Source organism: Aulostomus chinensis, chromosome 15 (assembly GCF_037954235.1).
Source record: "Aulostomus chinensis isolate RoL2024-O1b breed Wild chromosome 15, RoL_Achi_v1.0, whole genome shotgun sequence".
Lineage (NCBI taxonomy): Eukaryota > Metazoa > Chordata > Actinopteri > Syngnathiformes > Aulostomidae > Aulostomus > Aulostomus chinensis.
The window spans coordinates 22,777,605-22,796,767 of NC_141334.1; the positions used below are offsets into that span (position 1 = coordinate 22,777,605).

A 19,163-nucleotide genomic window follows, 5' to 3' on the forward strand; every position below is an offset into this window, starting at 1 on the left:
TTCTACTACTTCACATGTTGTTATAGAGAGAATTGTACTTAATATGTTAGACCACATCAATTGACTCAGATTGTATGTGTTGTCTTTCCCACTCCTCATCATGTTTAACTAGCCATGAGAGTCCCATTTGTCATTTTTTGTGGTTTTCCAAACATTGTTTCATTATTAATGCAGCAATGATGAACACTGCATGAGCCAGTAATTTTAAGGGGGATAATTTGAAGCAACTCAACAATGTTTTCCAATCCATAACTGAATGTTTTTTGTGCCTACATCTAAAAATACCTCAATAATATTATTCACACAATATAAAAAAAACAAAACTTTTTTTTTCAAACAGATTTATTTTATTTGGAAGGGCACATACTTCCAGAATGAGAAAAATGTGTTACAGAATAACAAGCTGTAGGGTTTCTGCAGCAAAATTGAAGTTTAAGAACCATTGACCAAATGTCCATATTTGACAGGTGGGGAGGAAGCTCACATGTTAAGAGTGCAGAAAGCATAACATCATCTTCTGCATTCCTAATATGTTTTTCTCTATATAGAGCATTTTAAACAAACACTCACAATCTCGCTCTCAAACATTTTAATGTGAGTCATCATACTACTCATTAAAAAATGTTGTAGACAATATCTCAATTTATCACATTCATCACAGGACAAAAAACAAAACAAAACAAATCTTATCCATCAAAATGTGGCACTTTTTCTGTAGGGTTTCATCCTAACCCTGTAACAATCTTCAAACACATCATCATTCCGCTAGATTAAATCCTGAACAAAATAAAAACACAGTGAATTCCAGTATAAACAAAAAGAACATTAATTGTCCAATTTAATTCCATTCTTCATCCAGAAAGATGTACCATGTTCACTAAGCATGGAGGACACAGTGACAAAGGGATCATTTGTCAATGTTACGAGGTTTGAATAACACACGACATGATGGATATGTGTCTACTTCATACAATCAGAGCCATTCATCCCATTAACAAAACAACAGAGTTGATCTACTTTAGTCAAAGTGCAGGGTGTTTTAATTGCAACAGGTGTAAGGGGGCCGTACGGTGATTTACTAGAGTGATAAAAACATACTCGTTAATGTGAGCACCCCTTCAGCCATCGTCAGCTCTGTTTCTGAACAGACTTGTGTCTTCTGCAAAGACAATGAAGTTGCCATGCAATGTCTTGCTTTCATGCAATTCAAGTTTGGCTCACACTTTCTAGCTGCATCCAGTTCACTCATGATCGGTGCAATTGTCCCCTTTGATTACAAACCACACATAGATTCAGTTTACACACCTCATTGTGACACAAAATCACAGTTCTTAAAACATGACCATCGTAACAGATGTTGCCAACATGACAGTGCAGCTGCTTGCTCCTATAGAGTTAGTGTAAAGCAGAGATTCTACTCTGAGAGTTCAACTGCTGGAGTGTCCATCAGGTTGTGAAGGGTGAGAATACTGTGTTTAGATAATATGACTGGATCCATACCAAGACTCTCATTTCCATCTCCTCTAAACAGTCTGAAAGGCCTTTGTTTGGGCAGGTATCATAACAGCAGTGGCCCCCATTCGAGTTAGGTTCCCAGAGCTCAGTTTCGGTGGAGGGCTGGGCTTGGAGTTGGAGGTAGATGTGGAGGTGGGTGTAAAACGGGGTTCAGGAGTCTTGAGGACTGTCTGATTGTAACCAGGAGGAGACTGAAGGAAGGTGGAGGCTTGGCAGTTCTCCTTGAGGGCTGCAACTGCAGGAACACAGGCTCGTTGACCGCGGGATGCCATGTTGTGGACCATGGACTGAGTGGAGGATGTACCTGAGCGAGAGCTGCCAGAGCGGGATGAGGAAAGGGAGTTGGGCTTCACCAGCTTGGCTTTGGGTGCCTCTGCATCCTCCCTGAAAAGATTTCAATTAATGAGTGTGTTGAGCTCAAGTGCCACCTGAAAAAACTTCCATAAATGTTATAATTTAAACCCATTCAATCCCAGTTACTTTGCCAAAAAGCAACAAAAAAAAAAAACACATCATGGAGCAAGACATAAAGTGGATGATTTTAAGGGAGATTGTCAATAACAAGTGCCACATCAATTTTGATCCATTTATTTATAAATTGAGGTCCCTTATGGCCCAAAACATCCTCTTTTAACTGCTATAAAAACAATATACGTTAACATTTAATACATCATTTTCTTTTAATCAATCTTCTGCCTAACTTCAGCCCTGATCCTAAATACCAGATTTTTTCGTATTTAAAATATGAACCCTTTAACCCCCAATATTTTTTTAGCCACTGTGATTACCGGAGTGGATGTCCACACTTTATGTCTTACAAGATTTTACAACATCAGCCATCCTTGTGACGGTTTTGTCAAATTGCCTCTAGTGTTCATGGACTTAAAAAATTTCAGTTTGTGTTATGACTTCATATGAAGTTCTGGCTGTTGTCATTATACCTGATTTCATTTGGGGTCTCTTCCTCTTCATATTTCTTCATTTCTTTCTTACGGAACACCAACCAGACGATGAGGATGATAAGGAAGACTCCAAAGGACACACCAACTACTGCCCCTGCTACCACTCCCATCCCTCTTACATCTGCACACACAGAAATAATAGAAATGTAAAGAGTAAATCATGTTTTATCAAGTTTACATCTTTTAATACTATATTGGGGGACTTTTTTGTGGTAACTTCATTTAAAAACAAACAAACAAACATGTCAGACAAACATTCTAAAATGTATCAGAGTATTTTGGATGCTTTAATATGCATGTGTAAGAAATATTTCAATAACCACCTCTTAAGTGCTGGCCAAAAGAAACAGAGTAGAACATTCTAGGTACAAACATTTTTTGTATGGTGTTTTCTTAATGTTTTCCATGCAAGTGGGACTTCAAATAAAGATATACCAATGTGTTGGTGGTTAGTCAGACTTCCATGTGAAAAGTTTTCTGACTTAATTAACTGAAGGACTGCAGGCAGGGAATGGAACATGCATGCTTATAATTTTGGTTTTACTTTACATCAAATGGACTCATCTTTATATAGTGCCATTCTACCTGAATGGCACTCAAAGTTCTTTACAGTGTCATCTTGCTCACCCATTCACACACACACTCACACACTGATCGTGGAAGCTGCCATGCAAAGTGCCCCCTCACTCATCAAGAGCAATTATGGGTTCAGTATCTTGCTAAAAGACACTTTGACATGGTCACCAGGGAAGTGTGGTTTAAACCAGTGACCCTTCGGTTGCTAGATGGCCACTCTACCTCCGAGCCATGCTTCCCACTCACAATGTCCTAGAACCTGCATTGCCACATGCTTGTGTCTGCACATATACAATCATTAGTAAGTCCTAGTTCTCATGGCAGTTGACAATCAATTTTTTACTACTGTGTCTTTGGTAGCTGTGTCGTATAAACAATAATCTATTATTATTTGAATTGTGTAATGAGCTCCTTTTCAGATCCTGCCAAGTTTTGGAGAGCAGTGAAGATAAAAAAAACAAAGCTACCACTTCAATACCACCAGTCTGGTTTAAAGGAAAAACAGTCTGTTACAACTGTAGTTATGAATGATATAGTTTCTGCTCTTGACAAAAGACAATACCTCAACTGCTGTATTTGTGGATCAATCAAAGGCATTTGATACCACTGACCATGTGCTTATTTTAAAAGATTACAAATCATTGGTGTTGAAACAATGGTCCACAACTGGCTATTTGTCAGAAAGACTCCAAAGAGTGAAAGTAGGTAAGGTGCAGTCAGAATTTTTGTCGGTCACAAAAGGTGTCTTGTATGGGTCTGTTCTGGGTCCTGTACTATTCACAATCTATGACATAACATCATTCCATTGTTGGGCACAGCCCATTTCTACACAGATGACATGATTCTTGATATTCTTCTTAATATGGTGCCGTATAAGTGGTTGCGAATTGCAGCAGCTCTCTTGTCTTTCTTTGCTCAATTAGAGCTTTTTCGTATTTGTTTTTTTCTTTGTTTTCTATCCCTCTTTATGAAACCCCTATGGAATTTCGCAACTCAGGTTTCAGTTTGTAACTTTTGCGCTACTATTTCTCTTGTTTTTTGGACTTTTTGAGTCTGCCCTAAGTGACCCCTTCAGCCATGGCTTCATTGTTTACTCCCGGGAGCAGCTATTCGCCCTCCGACCCTCAGGGCTAATGCACGCTAAAATGTCAAAGATGTAAAAGGGCCAACAGAGAAAGACTGGAGCAGCAATTGGAGAAGAAAAATGCCAGGGAGGTGTGTAGAGGCCTGAATCACATCTCAGACCACAGCAAAGGTGGGAAACAACAGGACACTGCAGGGGATCAGGACTGGGTAAACCATTTGAACAAGTTCTTCAGAAGGTTTGACTCTGTTCCCCTGCAAGCCCCCATCAACTGCCCCAATTCTTCACACTTCGTCTCCTCCCAGCTGCAGCCTTTTACACCCCAGCTCCCCGCTCAAGCTCCAACCCTCCCCATACCTCCTCTGAATGTCACCAAACACCATCCCTGGACTCATCTCCCCAGTCAACCCCCTCCCTGCTCTCCATCAGCCAGGACCAAGTGAGGAAGGAGCTCAGAGGACATAGGTGAGGAAAGCTACAGGGCCTGATGCTATCAGCTCCAGGTTGCTCAGGGAGTGTGCGGATAGGGTTACCAACTCCATGACATGGAAATAAGGGACAGGGGCAGAATGGGGGGAGGGGGCATAAGTGTACACTGAATTTTATCCTTTCTATTTCATTCTGTATGAACAAAGTGCAAAGTACCATTCTTTAGAATACAAAAAATTAAAATAAATTTGAATAGAACATAAACTGAAGTAAACATACAGAAAATGTTTTCATGTAGTGCGAAACAACAAGCAACTACAAATATTCTTTGGAATATAACAATCAGTGTTAAATCAAGCCTTATATATGTTGTCACACACTGCTTGCAGCCATTCATTTTCTTTTTCTCCACTCACTCCTGTACTACTGCAAGCATTTCTTTTTTTTTTTGCACACAGGCGAATTGAAGCCTGACTGGGTAATGTCCATGATTTTTTTCAATCCGTGCTGCCTCACAGGAGTATTGCAGCAACAGTATAGTGCCTCTCATTGGTTAACAAGAAGCACAATTCCAGACAGACAAAGAGAGAATGGAACAGCCGGTAACAGTCAAAAAGCTGAGTGATTACTTTCATTATAATACGATTCACGCTGACATACATTTTCAGACATAAGGGACGAAAGTCCGGCTCTTATCATTAAGGGACATGTCTTTTAGTTCCCAAATAAGGGACAATTCTGTATTTTGAGGGACAGCTGTCGTCTGTACCTCAGACTTTAAAGCAGTGTTGGCATCTGTGTCAGTTTTCATATAAAGTGTTAATTCCGTTGACATTTTGAAGACCATTTTTGATTCTCACAGTAATATGGGATAAAGTGTGTAATACGTTTCTAAATACAGGACGATCCTGTTTTTCAAGGGATGGCTGGAAACCCTACGTGTGGACCAACTCAGTGAGGTGGTCCAGTACATGTTCAACCTGAGCCTCAGCCTGGACACAGTGTGGAAGACCTACTGTGTAGTGCCGGTTCCTCAAATAGCCCATCCTAGTGAACCAAGCCAGTACAGACCTGTTGCCCTGACCTCTCACCTGATACAGACCATGGACAGGATCATTCTCGGCCACCTCCGCACTGCAGTTTGCCTATGGTCCTGGCATAGGGGTGGAGGATGCCATCACCTACCTGCTGCATCCAGCCCTGTCTCACCTGGAGTCCCCCAGGATCACTGTGAGGGTCATGTTTTTTTACTTCCCCGGTGCTTTTAACACCATCCAATGATCACTGCTGTGGGGGAAGATGGAGGAGGCTGGCATGGACCAACATCTGGCTGCTTGGACAATTGACTACCTATCTGACAGACCACAGTACATGAGGACGAAAGGGTGTGTATCAGATGTAGTGACCTGAGCTCGTCCCCCAAGGGGACGGTGCTCTCTCTGTTGCCATTCACCCTCTACACTGTGGACTTCAATTACAACTCCTCACTCTGTCACCTGCAGAAGTTCTCTGATGTCATCACTGGCTGCATATCAGAGGGGGACGAGCAGGAGTACAGAGGGGTCATCACAGACTTCGTGGGCTGGTGTGAGCAGAACCACCTGCCGCTGAGCACCAACATGACCAAGGAGCTTGTGATTGATTTCTGCAGGAAACCTCCCCCACACACAGCTGTGAACATTCAGGGCTTTGACTTTGAGATAGTGGACTGGACCTGGGTGTTCACATGAACAATAAACTGGACTGGACTAATAATACCAATGGCCTCTACAAGAAGGGCCAGTTGCCTCCACCTGCTGAGGAGACTGAGACTGGAAGTATTTATTTATTTTAGTTTTTTTTCTTATTTCATAATTAAAAAAAAAAATTATGTTATCCTTTCTTCTTCCCTGTGTAAATGCTGCTGAAACTATTTAAATTTTCCCTGTGTGGGATTAATAAAGTATTCTTATTCTTCTTATTAATCTTATTATTATTTTCTGCTATGCTAACTCTGCACCACAGGCCATTATGAATTTACAACACTCTTAAAATACTCTTCAAGGTGAACTCTTAGGTCTTAGATTAGTACTTAGTACTAATAAAACTAATTTTATGCTATTCACTTGGGATATAAATTATATTGGGGGCCTACTTATTCACACTGTAAATGGGTCTGATATTGATAGTTACAGAGTATAAATACCTTGGCATATGACTTGATGGGAAACTTACATCTAAATATCACGTAGTTAATCTAAACTGTGACAGAATATCAGATACAGGTATCAGAACAATGCCAACTTTCAAATCTATGGTAGGAGGTAGATTACTGAAGTCCTTTTTTCTATCTGTCCTGGACTGAGATGGAAACTACCACCATGCTACTCCATCTGTCCTCAAACGCTTGGACTCGGTGTACCACTTACCTCTTAGAGTCATCAGAGGAGAGAGTTATGGTACTTACCACTGAATCCTTTATAATAAGGTTGGGTGGTCCCCTTTTGCAGAAATACACAATTTACATTGACAACTGTTCCTATACAAATTTATTATTAGTGATCTCCCATCTTATATCAATACTCCATATTGAATTGGTCCCCGTTATCTTATCACACTCATTCCAGTGACTTGCTTTCACGAACTTGGGGAGACCCTTCTTAGCTTTTCTGCCCCAACACACAGAAACCTCCAATTCACCTTAAAACTTAACACATTGATTTCCTTTGGTCATTTTAGATCCTTGATCACAAATAATTCAAACGACTGACGATAGAATCTTCTCTCCATTGACCAGTAGGAGCCACTTAGTATTTTACATTTACTGATTAAAAGTCGGGGCGGCAAGGTGGTGCAGTGGTTAGCACAGTTGCCATGGATGGATAGATGGATGGGTGATTAAAAGTCATGCCAAAAACTACATAGGTTTCATTATAAACAACCCCCCCCCCCCAATATTATGGTTAAGAGTTCAATTCAATGGCAACTTACAGTGCATCTTGACCTCCACTATGCAGCTCTCCTCTCCAACATCGTTGCTGGCAGTGCATTTGTAGACACCAGTACTGTCCTTGGTCAAGTTCCTCAACTTCACAATCTCTGGGTTTTTCAAATCTGATAACACCATGAAGAGAGAAGCAGGCAACATTAAATCATATTGCCTTGGACAAAGCAGTGTTAAAAACTCAATGTTACACTTTGATACTACTTTAATACTTTTATTGCCCTTTTCTGATTCCATATGAGAATAAGAAAAAGATAATAGTGTCAGCATGCTGAGGCAAGACAGTCTAACATTTCTTGAACCTCAGCGTGTCTAGCAGGTTTGGATGGCAAATATTTTGCTCTCATACAGTAGCTGATGAAGACAGACATAGAGATATAAGTTTACCTTACCTATCAGGGCTAATGGAGGAAGCTTGCCGACGTACTTGCCCTTGTCAAGTACCCGCTCCCATTTGTAGTGGATGGGATCAGAGCCATCAGTGGACTTGCAGGTCATCTTAACATCGCCACCCTCCAACAGTTTGCCCTCCATCCAGCAACGGGGCTTGGATGGCTTCACTGCAATTATAGACAGAAACACAGACATGTTTACACTCTTTGTAAAGATTGATGCTCTCTGCAGGTCAACATCAGGAGAAGAAGCATTGCAAAAGATGATTGTCCTCTAAAAATTTCTTACGATCTAGTGAATCCTAGCCTTGGACCTTGTTGGACCTGTGGGCTTCAGTGATCTTTGATCCTTTGTTATTCGGCCCTTGCATATGCTTGATAGCTGATATTAATACAAATCGGAAGTTTCTAATTACATTCATGCAAACGAGTTGCAAATATAAATGTTTAGCCGAATGATTAAAGTTCATTTGACTCTATGTTACAGAGTTTCAAACGAATCGATAGTTAGATGCTCCACAAATGTATTCTGCTTTATGAGCACAAAACCTAACTTGATTTTTGGATGGCAAATGATGACAGACTTAATGGTGCTTGCCTCAGTGACCTGTCGTTTACAAGTAAAAATCTGGTTAGAAAGCAGGTCTTATCTTGGATTTTCAGCCTTAAAATATCACAAGAATCAGAGATGTCATGGACACAATTTTTTAGATAAGCCATGGTAGCCAGGGTATTACGAAAGTATTTTCAGGGTAAAAATAAATATTACCCTAATAAAAAGTAATTGGACTGAGTCAACTGAAGATAACTAAACTAACTAAACTAAACAGCCAAGAGGCTGAATGAGAGAGAAGGCTGGTGAGACACAGAAGATCCAACACATCCATCTGGGTAGGAGACACAGGGCAGGAGAATGGTTGTCATTAGCTTCAGTAACTCTTTCAGATATGAATGGCATTAGCCAGCTGCATTTAGCCACAATAGCTCTCATCTCACCTCTCCTGACTTGTCGCCAATGTGTATAATTCAAGACATAACTGTTGTCTGGTGGCAGAAGAAGAGCAGACATCACACACTATCGTCCCCCTTATCACCGTCACATGTTGGATATATCTCTCCGGTCTAAGTGGGATGCCTCCCCCTGTCAGCACTAACATCTTTAATTTCAGATTGAGATTCAGAAAACTTTATTTTTTCCCCGTAGGAGGCAATTAAGGAATCTGAAAGAGTCTAGCTGTCAGAGTTCGGACAGATCTGGAAACTTATCTTCTTGTGATTAAAAAAAAAAGAAAAAAGGCTTCACATGTCTGATGCCTCCCATTTTGCTACAGTAGCATTCACAACAGGTAGTAGACTAAGGTTGCTGTATAGTCGACAACAGTTACAACTGGCAGTGGACCCGTTGCGAGTTCTTTCTTTGGAACTGATTAGCGGACAGCTGACAGTGGGAAGCTGCTGTCTGGATAGGAACGTATTAAGCAACAGGTGCCATACATTTCTGACATTCAAATTGTAGTCACTGCCTCTTTTTAATATTTTCCTTGGGTACATTTTTGTAAAACTAATTTACAGATCTAAAGGTGACTGATAGCGCAGACATTTGAATAAAAACAAAAATATTGAAAAATTATCTTTCACAACCCATTGGTCTGACTTGCCAAACACACATCTGGGTCAACACTGACTGGCAGCTTTAAGAGCTTTGGACCGTCATGAGTGGTCTCTTAAACCTTGTCTGTCTGTGGTCTCACCTTTAAGTGCTGTCTGTCACTTACCCAGCACTATGAGCCTGATGGTGCTCCAGTGGTATTGCGCACCATTCTTGACTTTGCAGCTGTACTCTCCTGAGTCTATCAGTGACAAGTCACTAATCAGCAAGGACGCATCACCTTTTAAGTACTCTCCAGCGAAGGCCACACGGCCACGCTCTGCTTCATTGGGATCAAAAACCCTCCCAGCGAAATAGGTGATCACCTGGTGGGGAAGAAGAAAGTGATGGCTAAGAAACTTACAAGAACTCTCCATTCATTCAATGATATGTCTTTGATCCAGGTGTACCTAATAAAACCTTGGCAAGTGTACTACTGACTCAATAAAATATTTTAGAAGCTGGGCTGGGGTTTTCTGTACCAAAATGAGATTTAACCGTAAATGCGATGGCCCATGAGAGAGAGCAGGACAGAGACATTGCTCGAGACCTGTCTGTGTCTCACCAACACTTGTCCCAGCTGTTTTGTTTTGATGAAGTTTAAGTTTATCAAAATAAATATTTTTATGAATCAGCGTGGTTGTATTCTTAGCAAGATGACTGCAATAAACATCACTTTCTGATTGCACGAGTGAAGTTTAGCATTTCACTGTTTTTAAGAAAACTATATATTCCCATTGTGTTCCATCATATATTTTAGATCAGCCTTTCTACCTTACAGTAAAGTCTAATATTGCGGTTTTGTGTTCTAATTCTCTTCCCTAAATAGGTGCCAAGTTCTGACGTATTTCAAATAGATGACATGTATCGTCCTGTCCAGCATGAGCATGCACACTCATATAGAGTACCGACACACTCACCACTTTCCTGTTATTCGGCTTGAGAAGCAGCCATTCAATGTCCAGAGTGGGGTCATCACCCATCCAGAACTGATGGTGGCAGGGCAGTGTGGCATTGTCTCCAACAACTCTCTTCATCTCTGTTTGGGCGCATGTTGTCAGCACCACCAGCATCACTGTGGAGAAACACACCGTGTCAAGATTAGTCTCCACTCCATCACATACTGAAGATCAACATACGTAACTATAACCCAACTAACACACAGCTGCGATGGACTCCAAATCTTTCTGTCAGTGTCTTGGTCAGGAGCACTGACAGGAGTATGTACATTGTGGTGGAATCCAGGGCACATGGAGGAAACCCATGCAGACACAGAGAGAACATGCAGACTCCACACAGAAATGTCCTGGGGCAGCCAAGACTCAGTTACAGGAACATTTTGTTGTGAGACAGTGGTGCTAACCCCTGAGCCACCATAGCACTGATTATAATATTTCATATCAAGAGAGCTGTTAATCTTCAGGTGAGAATGAGACACGGAAAAAGCTCAGAGAGAGTGACTTCCTGGCTGAATCCCAATTGTTGAAAGATGCATGTATGGGCCAAGTGAGAGAACAATTCAAACTCCATAGCAGAAGGGGGCACTAGCAAACTAGATGCTGACATCTTGATGAATTAGTCTGAGTTGATCACTACTTGTTCCTAACAGTGTTCGTGCACCAGAGCTGATATTTTTTTTCCACTACAGAGACATCTGAGCTTGAGGCACCAGATGATTTGGCACCTTGCGTACAAGCTTCTCAACGGGGATTGTGAACACTGACTGTGGTCATCGAGAGTGCTTTCTTGGCTACCTGTAACTGGGCAAGCAACACTGATGAATGGTCAGACTGATTACTGATGCTACATCATCAATAATACCCTCGTTTCAGTCTTTATACAGGGAAATCAAATTGACTCAGTAGCAGTTAAACATAAGATGTTGTCAGAGATTTTAGCTCCTAAGAGCAGGGGAGCCAAGCTAAAAAGTAGGCTTCGGCACTCTGCAGCATCTGGTGAGCAAGCAGAGCTTATAGTCCACGGTAAAGTCCTTCATGTGAGGTTGGCAACTTGTAAGCAGCATTTAGATACAATAACCAAAGTCTAAATATCCACATCCTCAATTAAAAGCTGCTTGAAAAATAAATAATAGTGGTACAACAAGAGCACCAACAGTACTCCCCCCCTTTCCTCAAAGAGAAACTCTTGCAAGCAGACTCAAGTCCATGATGGACACCCATTCATGAGGGATAAATACACATCAAACAGTCTCATCCAGCAACAAGACTCCCACAAATGAAGCCAGGCAAAAATTCAATGGAAATGCAATTCAAAATCTTTGCTGTTAAAACCTGTTACTGTTGGAATCGATATCAGTCACATCCTATTTTGACACAGTTAAGTATTCAATATTTAATTCCAACTGGACTATGAGGGTCCATCCATTACAGGGGGACATAGGGGAAAAAATAAATCCACCCAAGTTAAACCCTACAGTTTTCCGTCTATTTAATGACAAACTCAAAGTGATCAATAGTGTCAAATCAAACTGAAAACATAAGTACTGTTGCTATACACATATATTGTTGATTGTAGATATAATAGATATGAACAGATAGTGAGGTACATTCATCAACTTGCATCCATCTGACCTAAGCTTATGAGTGCTTGTTGTTTGTTTTTATGACTCAGTCTCTTTGTCTTCACGTCCCTCTGTCTGTCATATATCCGCCTCTATCTGTCCCTTCTAGTCACCAAACACAGTGATACTTACTAAACCATAAGTGAACAAAAGAAAAACAAAGGGAAACCCTTGGTAACTTCAGTCACTTTTCTCATAACATAGTTGTAACTTTTCATTGCTCAAATATAGTCCTGATTCTTTTCAGTTTTTCATTTGTTTTCATGTAAAATAAAAAAAGATTACAGGTGTAGAAAAACAAATTTAGTTGCTTTTTGACTTATTGGAATGAAACTTGTTTAGGCTAGCATGCCAAGTCTTTGTAACAGTTCTGAGGAGGAGCATTTCATGAGCCCACTGATGTAAGCTGGCCTGTGATGTGCACCATGTGGAGCAGCAGCAGATGGTCTGGCTGTGGAGGTAGATCCCACCTCTGCCAGTTCCTCAGCAAGGGTCTCAGAATGCCTTCTGCTGCAAAGGGAGTTCTCCTTTCTATGGTCAGTTTCTTTGTGGAGGAGGAAAGCGTTATCCATGAAGTGATAAAAGAATGTCTTACATCTGTTTATCAATGGATAGCTCATCGACATGAACATATTTTTGAGGCAGTCTGACAGAAAACAAACATTACAATATGACAAACACAATTCATAAACAGCAAGATTACAAAAATGCCCTTATCTAGCAACCCACCCACACATTCCAATGAACCCACCCTAACCTGCACAATAAGTAGAAATAATGCATATAAATGAAACACCGCCTTTTGCCCGAAGTCAGCAGGGATAGGCTCCAACACAATCAAATGTGTTGAATGTTGAAAGATATTGTTTGTGTTGAATTATTGGTTTCAAGAAGGTTCTGGGTTCGAGCCCCAGCTTGAGCATGGGATCTTTCTGTGTGGAGGCTGCATGTTCTCCCTGTGCCGGTGTGGGTTCTCTCCAGGTACTTCGGCTTCCTCCCACAGTCCAAATACATCAAGAAGCAACTAGGTTAACTGGATACTCTAAATTGACTGTAGGTGTGGCTGTGAGTGTGAATGGTTGTCTGTCTATATGTGTTGGCCCTGCGATGGACTGGCGACCCGTCCAAGGTGAACCCTGCTTCTCGCCTGAAGGCTGCTGGGATATGCTCCAGCCCGCCGCGACCCTTAACAGGATAAGCGGAAGAAAATGGATGGATGGATGGATGGATGAATTATTGGTTATGGTCAGTTGTGGTTGAATTATATTAAGAAAGAAAAATGGCACCTTTTTAGCCACTAGATGGCAGCATCTGCAGCCAATCAAACTTGAAGCACTGTTGTACTTACTAAGGCTTTCCCTCAAGTCTAAATTCTTACTTGTGTTGTACGTCAATTTTGACAAAAGATTTGCCAAATGAAATTGTAGAATTGTAGAGACTCATGATGGAGGATACTGACCTGTTTGACGGTCATTCCTATTTTGATGGAATATGTGGATTAACACGGTCCCATTAGAGCCGTGTTCAGTTTATATGGATTCTAGTTTTGGACTTTAGTTTGTGTCATTGCAGTGTAACTCTAGTCATGTTTCTTGTTTTTTTCTTATTGTGTTTCTGCTTCTCACTGTATTTTTATTACTGCTTGTCAGTTCCTGTTTCATTTTAAAAAAATTTCCGCCTGTGTGTTCATGTGCTTAACATTTCCTGCCTGTCGGTTTCCTGCTTTTTTTGGACTCTCACCTGTGCCCTGTCAGTTAATTAGTCTTCCTCAGTCACAGCCCTGGTCCTTGTGTCTCCTATATTAAAGTTTGTCTGTCTTTATTAGAGCCACTCATCACCTTCCCTGAGTTCACGCTTAAAGTCGTCTAGTATTCTGATGTGTTTTGTTATGTGTTATACTACAATCTTTTTCTACCAAAGTGTTTTTAAGCCTAAATCCAACAAGATCATGCTAAAATGAAAGTATCAAGAGGGCCAGAAAAAATGGTTTATAATGCTGTTTGGGCTGGAGAATATGTTTCCTCAAATGTAAGAGTTTCAGATTGAACAATGACAAGTTTGATGCAGCCTTTTAGATAGGACATGACTTGTCCACTCAGGTAGGTCCTCAGGGCACACCCAAAAATGCACTAGGCAACTTTCCAACTATGTGGTTCAAAGACACACAAAATGTATTTGAAATATTAACAACTCAAGAGCAAAGACAGCTATGTGCCCACCAAACAGGAGATCACTCCCACAACTGCAGTCTTTGTAAGGTATCTTCCATCAGCTGTGTTATCAACATGGGTACATATGCACAGCCAATTATCTTCCTTTAGGTGAAAATCATAAAGATGATCTCTATCTGTGGTTTGCACAAATGCAAAATACTATTATTTTACTCTGACTGGGTATGTGCACGCCATCTACAGTATTCTGTTTAGTCCATGTTTATGAACACAAGACCTGCCCCTTCGAGTGTTGAGGTGTCTACACTAGGACTGAGCTGTTCTCCACTACACCTCCTCCTGCTCCTCTCACTGGACCAATTATAGTGGCACTGAGACCCAGTTATTCTTTGAAGTCACCACACACCCCTGCCAGCATGATCATATGCAAGTCAGCACATGGCCTGCTCCTGGGCTGCCACCACAGAGAGCTATGATCTAAGGAAAGGAGGACAAAGTTCCACCTCCAAGGTCCCCACTCTTACATATCCTAATTGTTCCTTTCTTCTTCCTTTTGTAAGGTGGTGCCATGTTCTTTTATTCAGACAAGCATCAACTAAATTAAGCAGCTCCTTCTCTTTCATGTATTTCCTCAGTAATTTTAGCTCCTACAGTCAAAGCCAACCAAGTCAACAGCAGCAGAGACAGATACTAGGCCCAGTGGGAGCAAATGTAAAATGCCATGTGAAAACTGAACTTGCAAATACAGAATAATAAACTTCACACCTGACCGGTGCAGTTGGCTTATGTTGGCACAAATGCAACTGGAGAATATTTTTGCGCTTAGGGTCTGATTTAGTAAAGGTTTTTGTGTGTAAAACCATGTGAAATTTGATATTACTTGCAAACAAGTGTGCAATTGTTCTTTAAAGGGTGCACACTGAGGATTGTGACTTTAAATGAGTATGATAGCGTACACTGTTAATTTAGCACATTTACGACCATGAATATTTGCCATGGTGTGTTTTTACACTTGGTTTAACGACTGGGATAGAATGTAAACAAATTAATCCAGCACAAGCAATGAATTCAACAAACCAGAACACAAATCAGTGCCTGAAATTGCATTTGTATATAACACATTTGGAAGGAAGATGTTAACGAACTCAGCATAGCACACAGATGGCTGCCATTATTATCTAGTGAGTAGGAGGCACTGGCAAAATGACAGAGTATGGAGAGAATGCACTTTCAACACTCATGGCAACATTTTTGGTACCACAGAAAAGAATAACACAAACATATCACCTATCCAGACATAAAATTCTGTAGATCTTGATCTTATTCATGTTAATGGTCGCGGAGGGGGGGGGGGGGGCTGGAGCCTATCCCAGTGGCTATGGGACAGGTCGCCAGTCCATTGCAGGGCCAACATATGTAGACAAACAACCATTCACACTCACAGACATACCAAGATCCCGTACCCAAGCCAGGACTCGAACCCAGAACCTTTTTGCTGTGAGGCGACAGTGCTAACCACTGCACCACCATGATGAAAATATCCATCCATCCATCCATGTTCTTCCGCTTGTTCCTATCAAGGGTCGCGGGGAGGATGGAGCCTATCCCAGCGGCTACGAGCGAGAGGCGGGGTACAACCTGGACAGGTTGCCAGTCCATCGCAGGGCGAACACATATAGACAGACAACCATTCACACTCACATTCATACCTACAGTCAATTTAGAGTGTTCAATCAGCCTAGTCCCCAATTGTATGTCTTTGGACTGTGGAAGGAAGCTGGAGTACCTGGAGAGAACCCATGCAGGCACAGGGAGAACATGCAAACTCCACACAGAAAGTGTCCGAGCCAGGACTCGAACCCGGAACCTTCTTGCTGTGAGGCCACAGTGCTAAGTGTTGATGAAAATATACTTAATACAATTAATTCAGAGGCAGCGCAGTTGAAAAATATTGTTGATGTTGAATTATTGGTTGCAAGAAGGTTACGGGTTCGAGCCCCGGCTCGAGCACGGGATCTTTCTGTGTGGAGTCTGTATGTTCTCCCCGTGCCTGCGTTGGTTCTCTCCAGGTACTCCAGCTTCCTCCCACAGTCCAAAGACATGCAAATGGGGACGAGGCTGATTGGATACTCCAAATTGACCGTAGGTGTGGCTATGAGTGTGAATGGTTGTCTGTCTAAATGTGTTGACCCTGCAATGGACTGGCGACCTGTCCAGGGTGAACCCTCACGCCCAAAGGCTGCTGGGATAGGCTCCTCCCCCAAGTGGTAGAAAATGGATGGATGGGTGGACAATCAATTCATTCAGCATGTAATCCTGCAATTTTAATTCATATGTTTTGTTTAATCTTTTAAATGTCATTTTCATTTATTCCTTTGATTTTGAATATGATTTGTTAATGTCACAATATCACAACATAACATTCACAACTGATGTCTTCTAAGGAAAATCAAATCAAAATCTTCTCTTCTCCAGTGTGTGTGTGTGTTTCTCCTTCTTCTTCAATCCCCAACTGCTTAGCAGTTGGTCAGCCAGCAATAAAACACACAATGGTTTGCTGCTTAATTCAATTAACAGACAAAGGCTAGAGCGTGTTTTAATCTGACTGTCATTTAGAAAGTGTTACATGGCCTAGCCCCTCTGTCAGGGCCACCAGATTCTCTACAGGAGTTCCACTGCTTTTGACCTGACTTGTCTGTCCATTTGGCATTGAAATGTATGGAATAGCCTTCCTCTTACAATTAGAGAATGCCCTATGTTTAAGACTTATAAAACTCAATCAAACTAGGCCTACATATGCTACATACATGAAACTCAAAACAATCTCTCTTGCTGTTTGCGTGTTGCCGTATGTGTCCAGTGTAATTCTACTCTATGTTGTGGGCTATTTTTTTATTTTTTTGTTGACAATGCAACTGTTTGCATCTACAAACCACTCCACTTAAATGCTTGCATTATTCATATAACAACTTCTCCCCACCATGATGTAATCTATTAACATATACACCGATATATAATGCACCTTATTTGATGTGTAATGCATTAATGACAACTCATGGCATCACTGTTCCAAGTAGCTAATAAAACATTTACCACAAGCTTACCCAAAGACATGAGCTCTGATTTTTATTGGCTTTTGTTCTGCCAATTGGTTGTGTGGTTATACTGTTGGTTGTTGATATTATTTATGCCAAACTTAATGAGGGTGGAACATGCACCTGTTGAGGGTCAGAGAACAGGGAACACACACCAGTACTGGAGAGGTTTAACAAAGAGCCCTTGGTTACTGCAGTAATGTATAAAGGTGTCCGTGACCAAAAGAGTCCGGGCGTGTATGATCACCAGCTAAATGTTCCGGGAGAGACCACAGTCAAAATTGAGAGGGGGGTGTTGTCGCGATAGTTAATTATGCAAATTTATTAAATCAGGTGTTTTGCCAATTTTTAATGAACTGTAAAAATAAATCATCTGTAAATGTTAGAATGTGAATTTCTGGGGGTGGTTAGATGTAGTGTTAGGAGCTAAGAAAGCTGTCTGTTGATAGAGGGAGTCCCCTGCTCGTGGTAGGGGCTATGGGGGAAAACTGTCAAGCGGGTATAGAAGACGCCAGTTTCCATCTACCTGGGATGATGGTTGAACCTCTGTCATGACTGATTGTAATATTCTGTACACCTGATTGTCTGCTGAGAAAAGAAGAGTCCCCTTGTGAAGAATTGTCAGACAGGCCCCCTTCCGTCTTGTTCCATGCCACCTCCACCAGGAAGAGGGCCCACTGTTCACAAGAGGTCTGGAGCAAATTGACAACAGTAAACTTGACTTGCAGCAATGATCAACAGAAACCAATTTATTCTCTTACAAATATATCAACATCAGAATATTAAGGAACACAAAAGCCAAAAAAGCATTTTATTGTATGTGTTATATTTAGGGGGTGTGGTATGTACAATCATCTCCATTCACATTGCTGAAGGAGGAGCAAGGAATGAGTTCATTGCCCAGAGGGAGAAAGCAAAATGCATTTGAAAAGTGGTAGAAGGTAACAATATCTCTGGAAAAACAAATCCATAAACAGCTGGAAAACATAAAAAAGGGTGGAGTTACCCACACCACACAAAAGACCAAAAATATATATAATGCATTAAATTTAAAAAAAATTGTCAAACTGTTTATTTGAAATGTATATTGGATTCAATATTCATTTAAACCCAGATTTGAAATTTATATTCTTATATATAACGTGAGCAAATATAATAAAAAATAGGTGCATCTTGCCTGATATGTTCATGTTTTGTCTTTGATTACATCATAGAGCTACCACATGCAATTACAAAGGTTTCAAATTAAAGATTTCCAAAATGCAGTACAAATAAATACCAACATTAACATAGGTGCAATATTACAATTTACACCACTTGGTCTCTGATGTGTATTACTTTAACTGGAAATTAAACCTCAGCTCAAAAGCCCCCCCCCCCCAGGCTTGACACATAGTGGTTGGTCATCAAGCAGCATCCTGCAGTTTCTGTAGCTTTTTATTTTTTCCCTTTAAATTCTGTGTGACTCTGCAGTGCTTCAAGGAGTGGCTTCTGCCCTGTGTCCTTCTGGCTGCTCATTGTGTTAACTAGCACAAACTCCCAGTATTCTTCCACATGAAAGTTTTGCAGTTGGTTGCATTGTACAATGCAACATTAGCTCCACACATTGCTCCTCACACTACAGTGTTTTCAGTCAGCATGTTTACTCACTGCAGAGACATCCAAGCCAGTGATGATGAGGCTCAAAGCTTTGCAGCCCTGCCTGGAGCTTTTGTCATCAGGGATTG

At 41.1% G+C, this 19,163-nt stretch overlaps 1 protein-coding gene across 1 annotated transcript in view; it reads right to left on the reverse strand.

Moving 5' to 3' along the window:
* Positions 1-354: 354 nt before the first annotated feature.
* LOC147249195 (CXADR-like membrane protein) overlaps positions 355-19,163 on the reverse strand; it is a 76,510-nt gene continuing 57,701 nt past the window's right edge. The window contains exons 2-7 of the mRNA XM_086227194.1: positions 10,510-10,664; positions 9,717-9,915; positions 7,942-8,109; positions 7,537-7,659; positions 2,457-2,598; positions 355-1,899 (exon numbers count right to left, since the gene is read on the reverse strand). Of these exons, the coding sequence (XP_086083320.1) occupies positions 1,524-1,899; positions 2,457-2,598; positions 7,537-7,659; positions 7,942-8,109; positions 9,717-9,915; positions 10,510-10,664 (1,163 nt within the window). The 3' untranslated portion in view covers positions 355-1,523. The remainder of the gene's footprint in view (positions 1,900-2,456; positions 2,599-7,536; positions 7,660-7,941; positions 8,110-9,716; positions 9,916-10,509; positions 10,665-19,163) is intronic.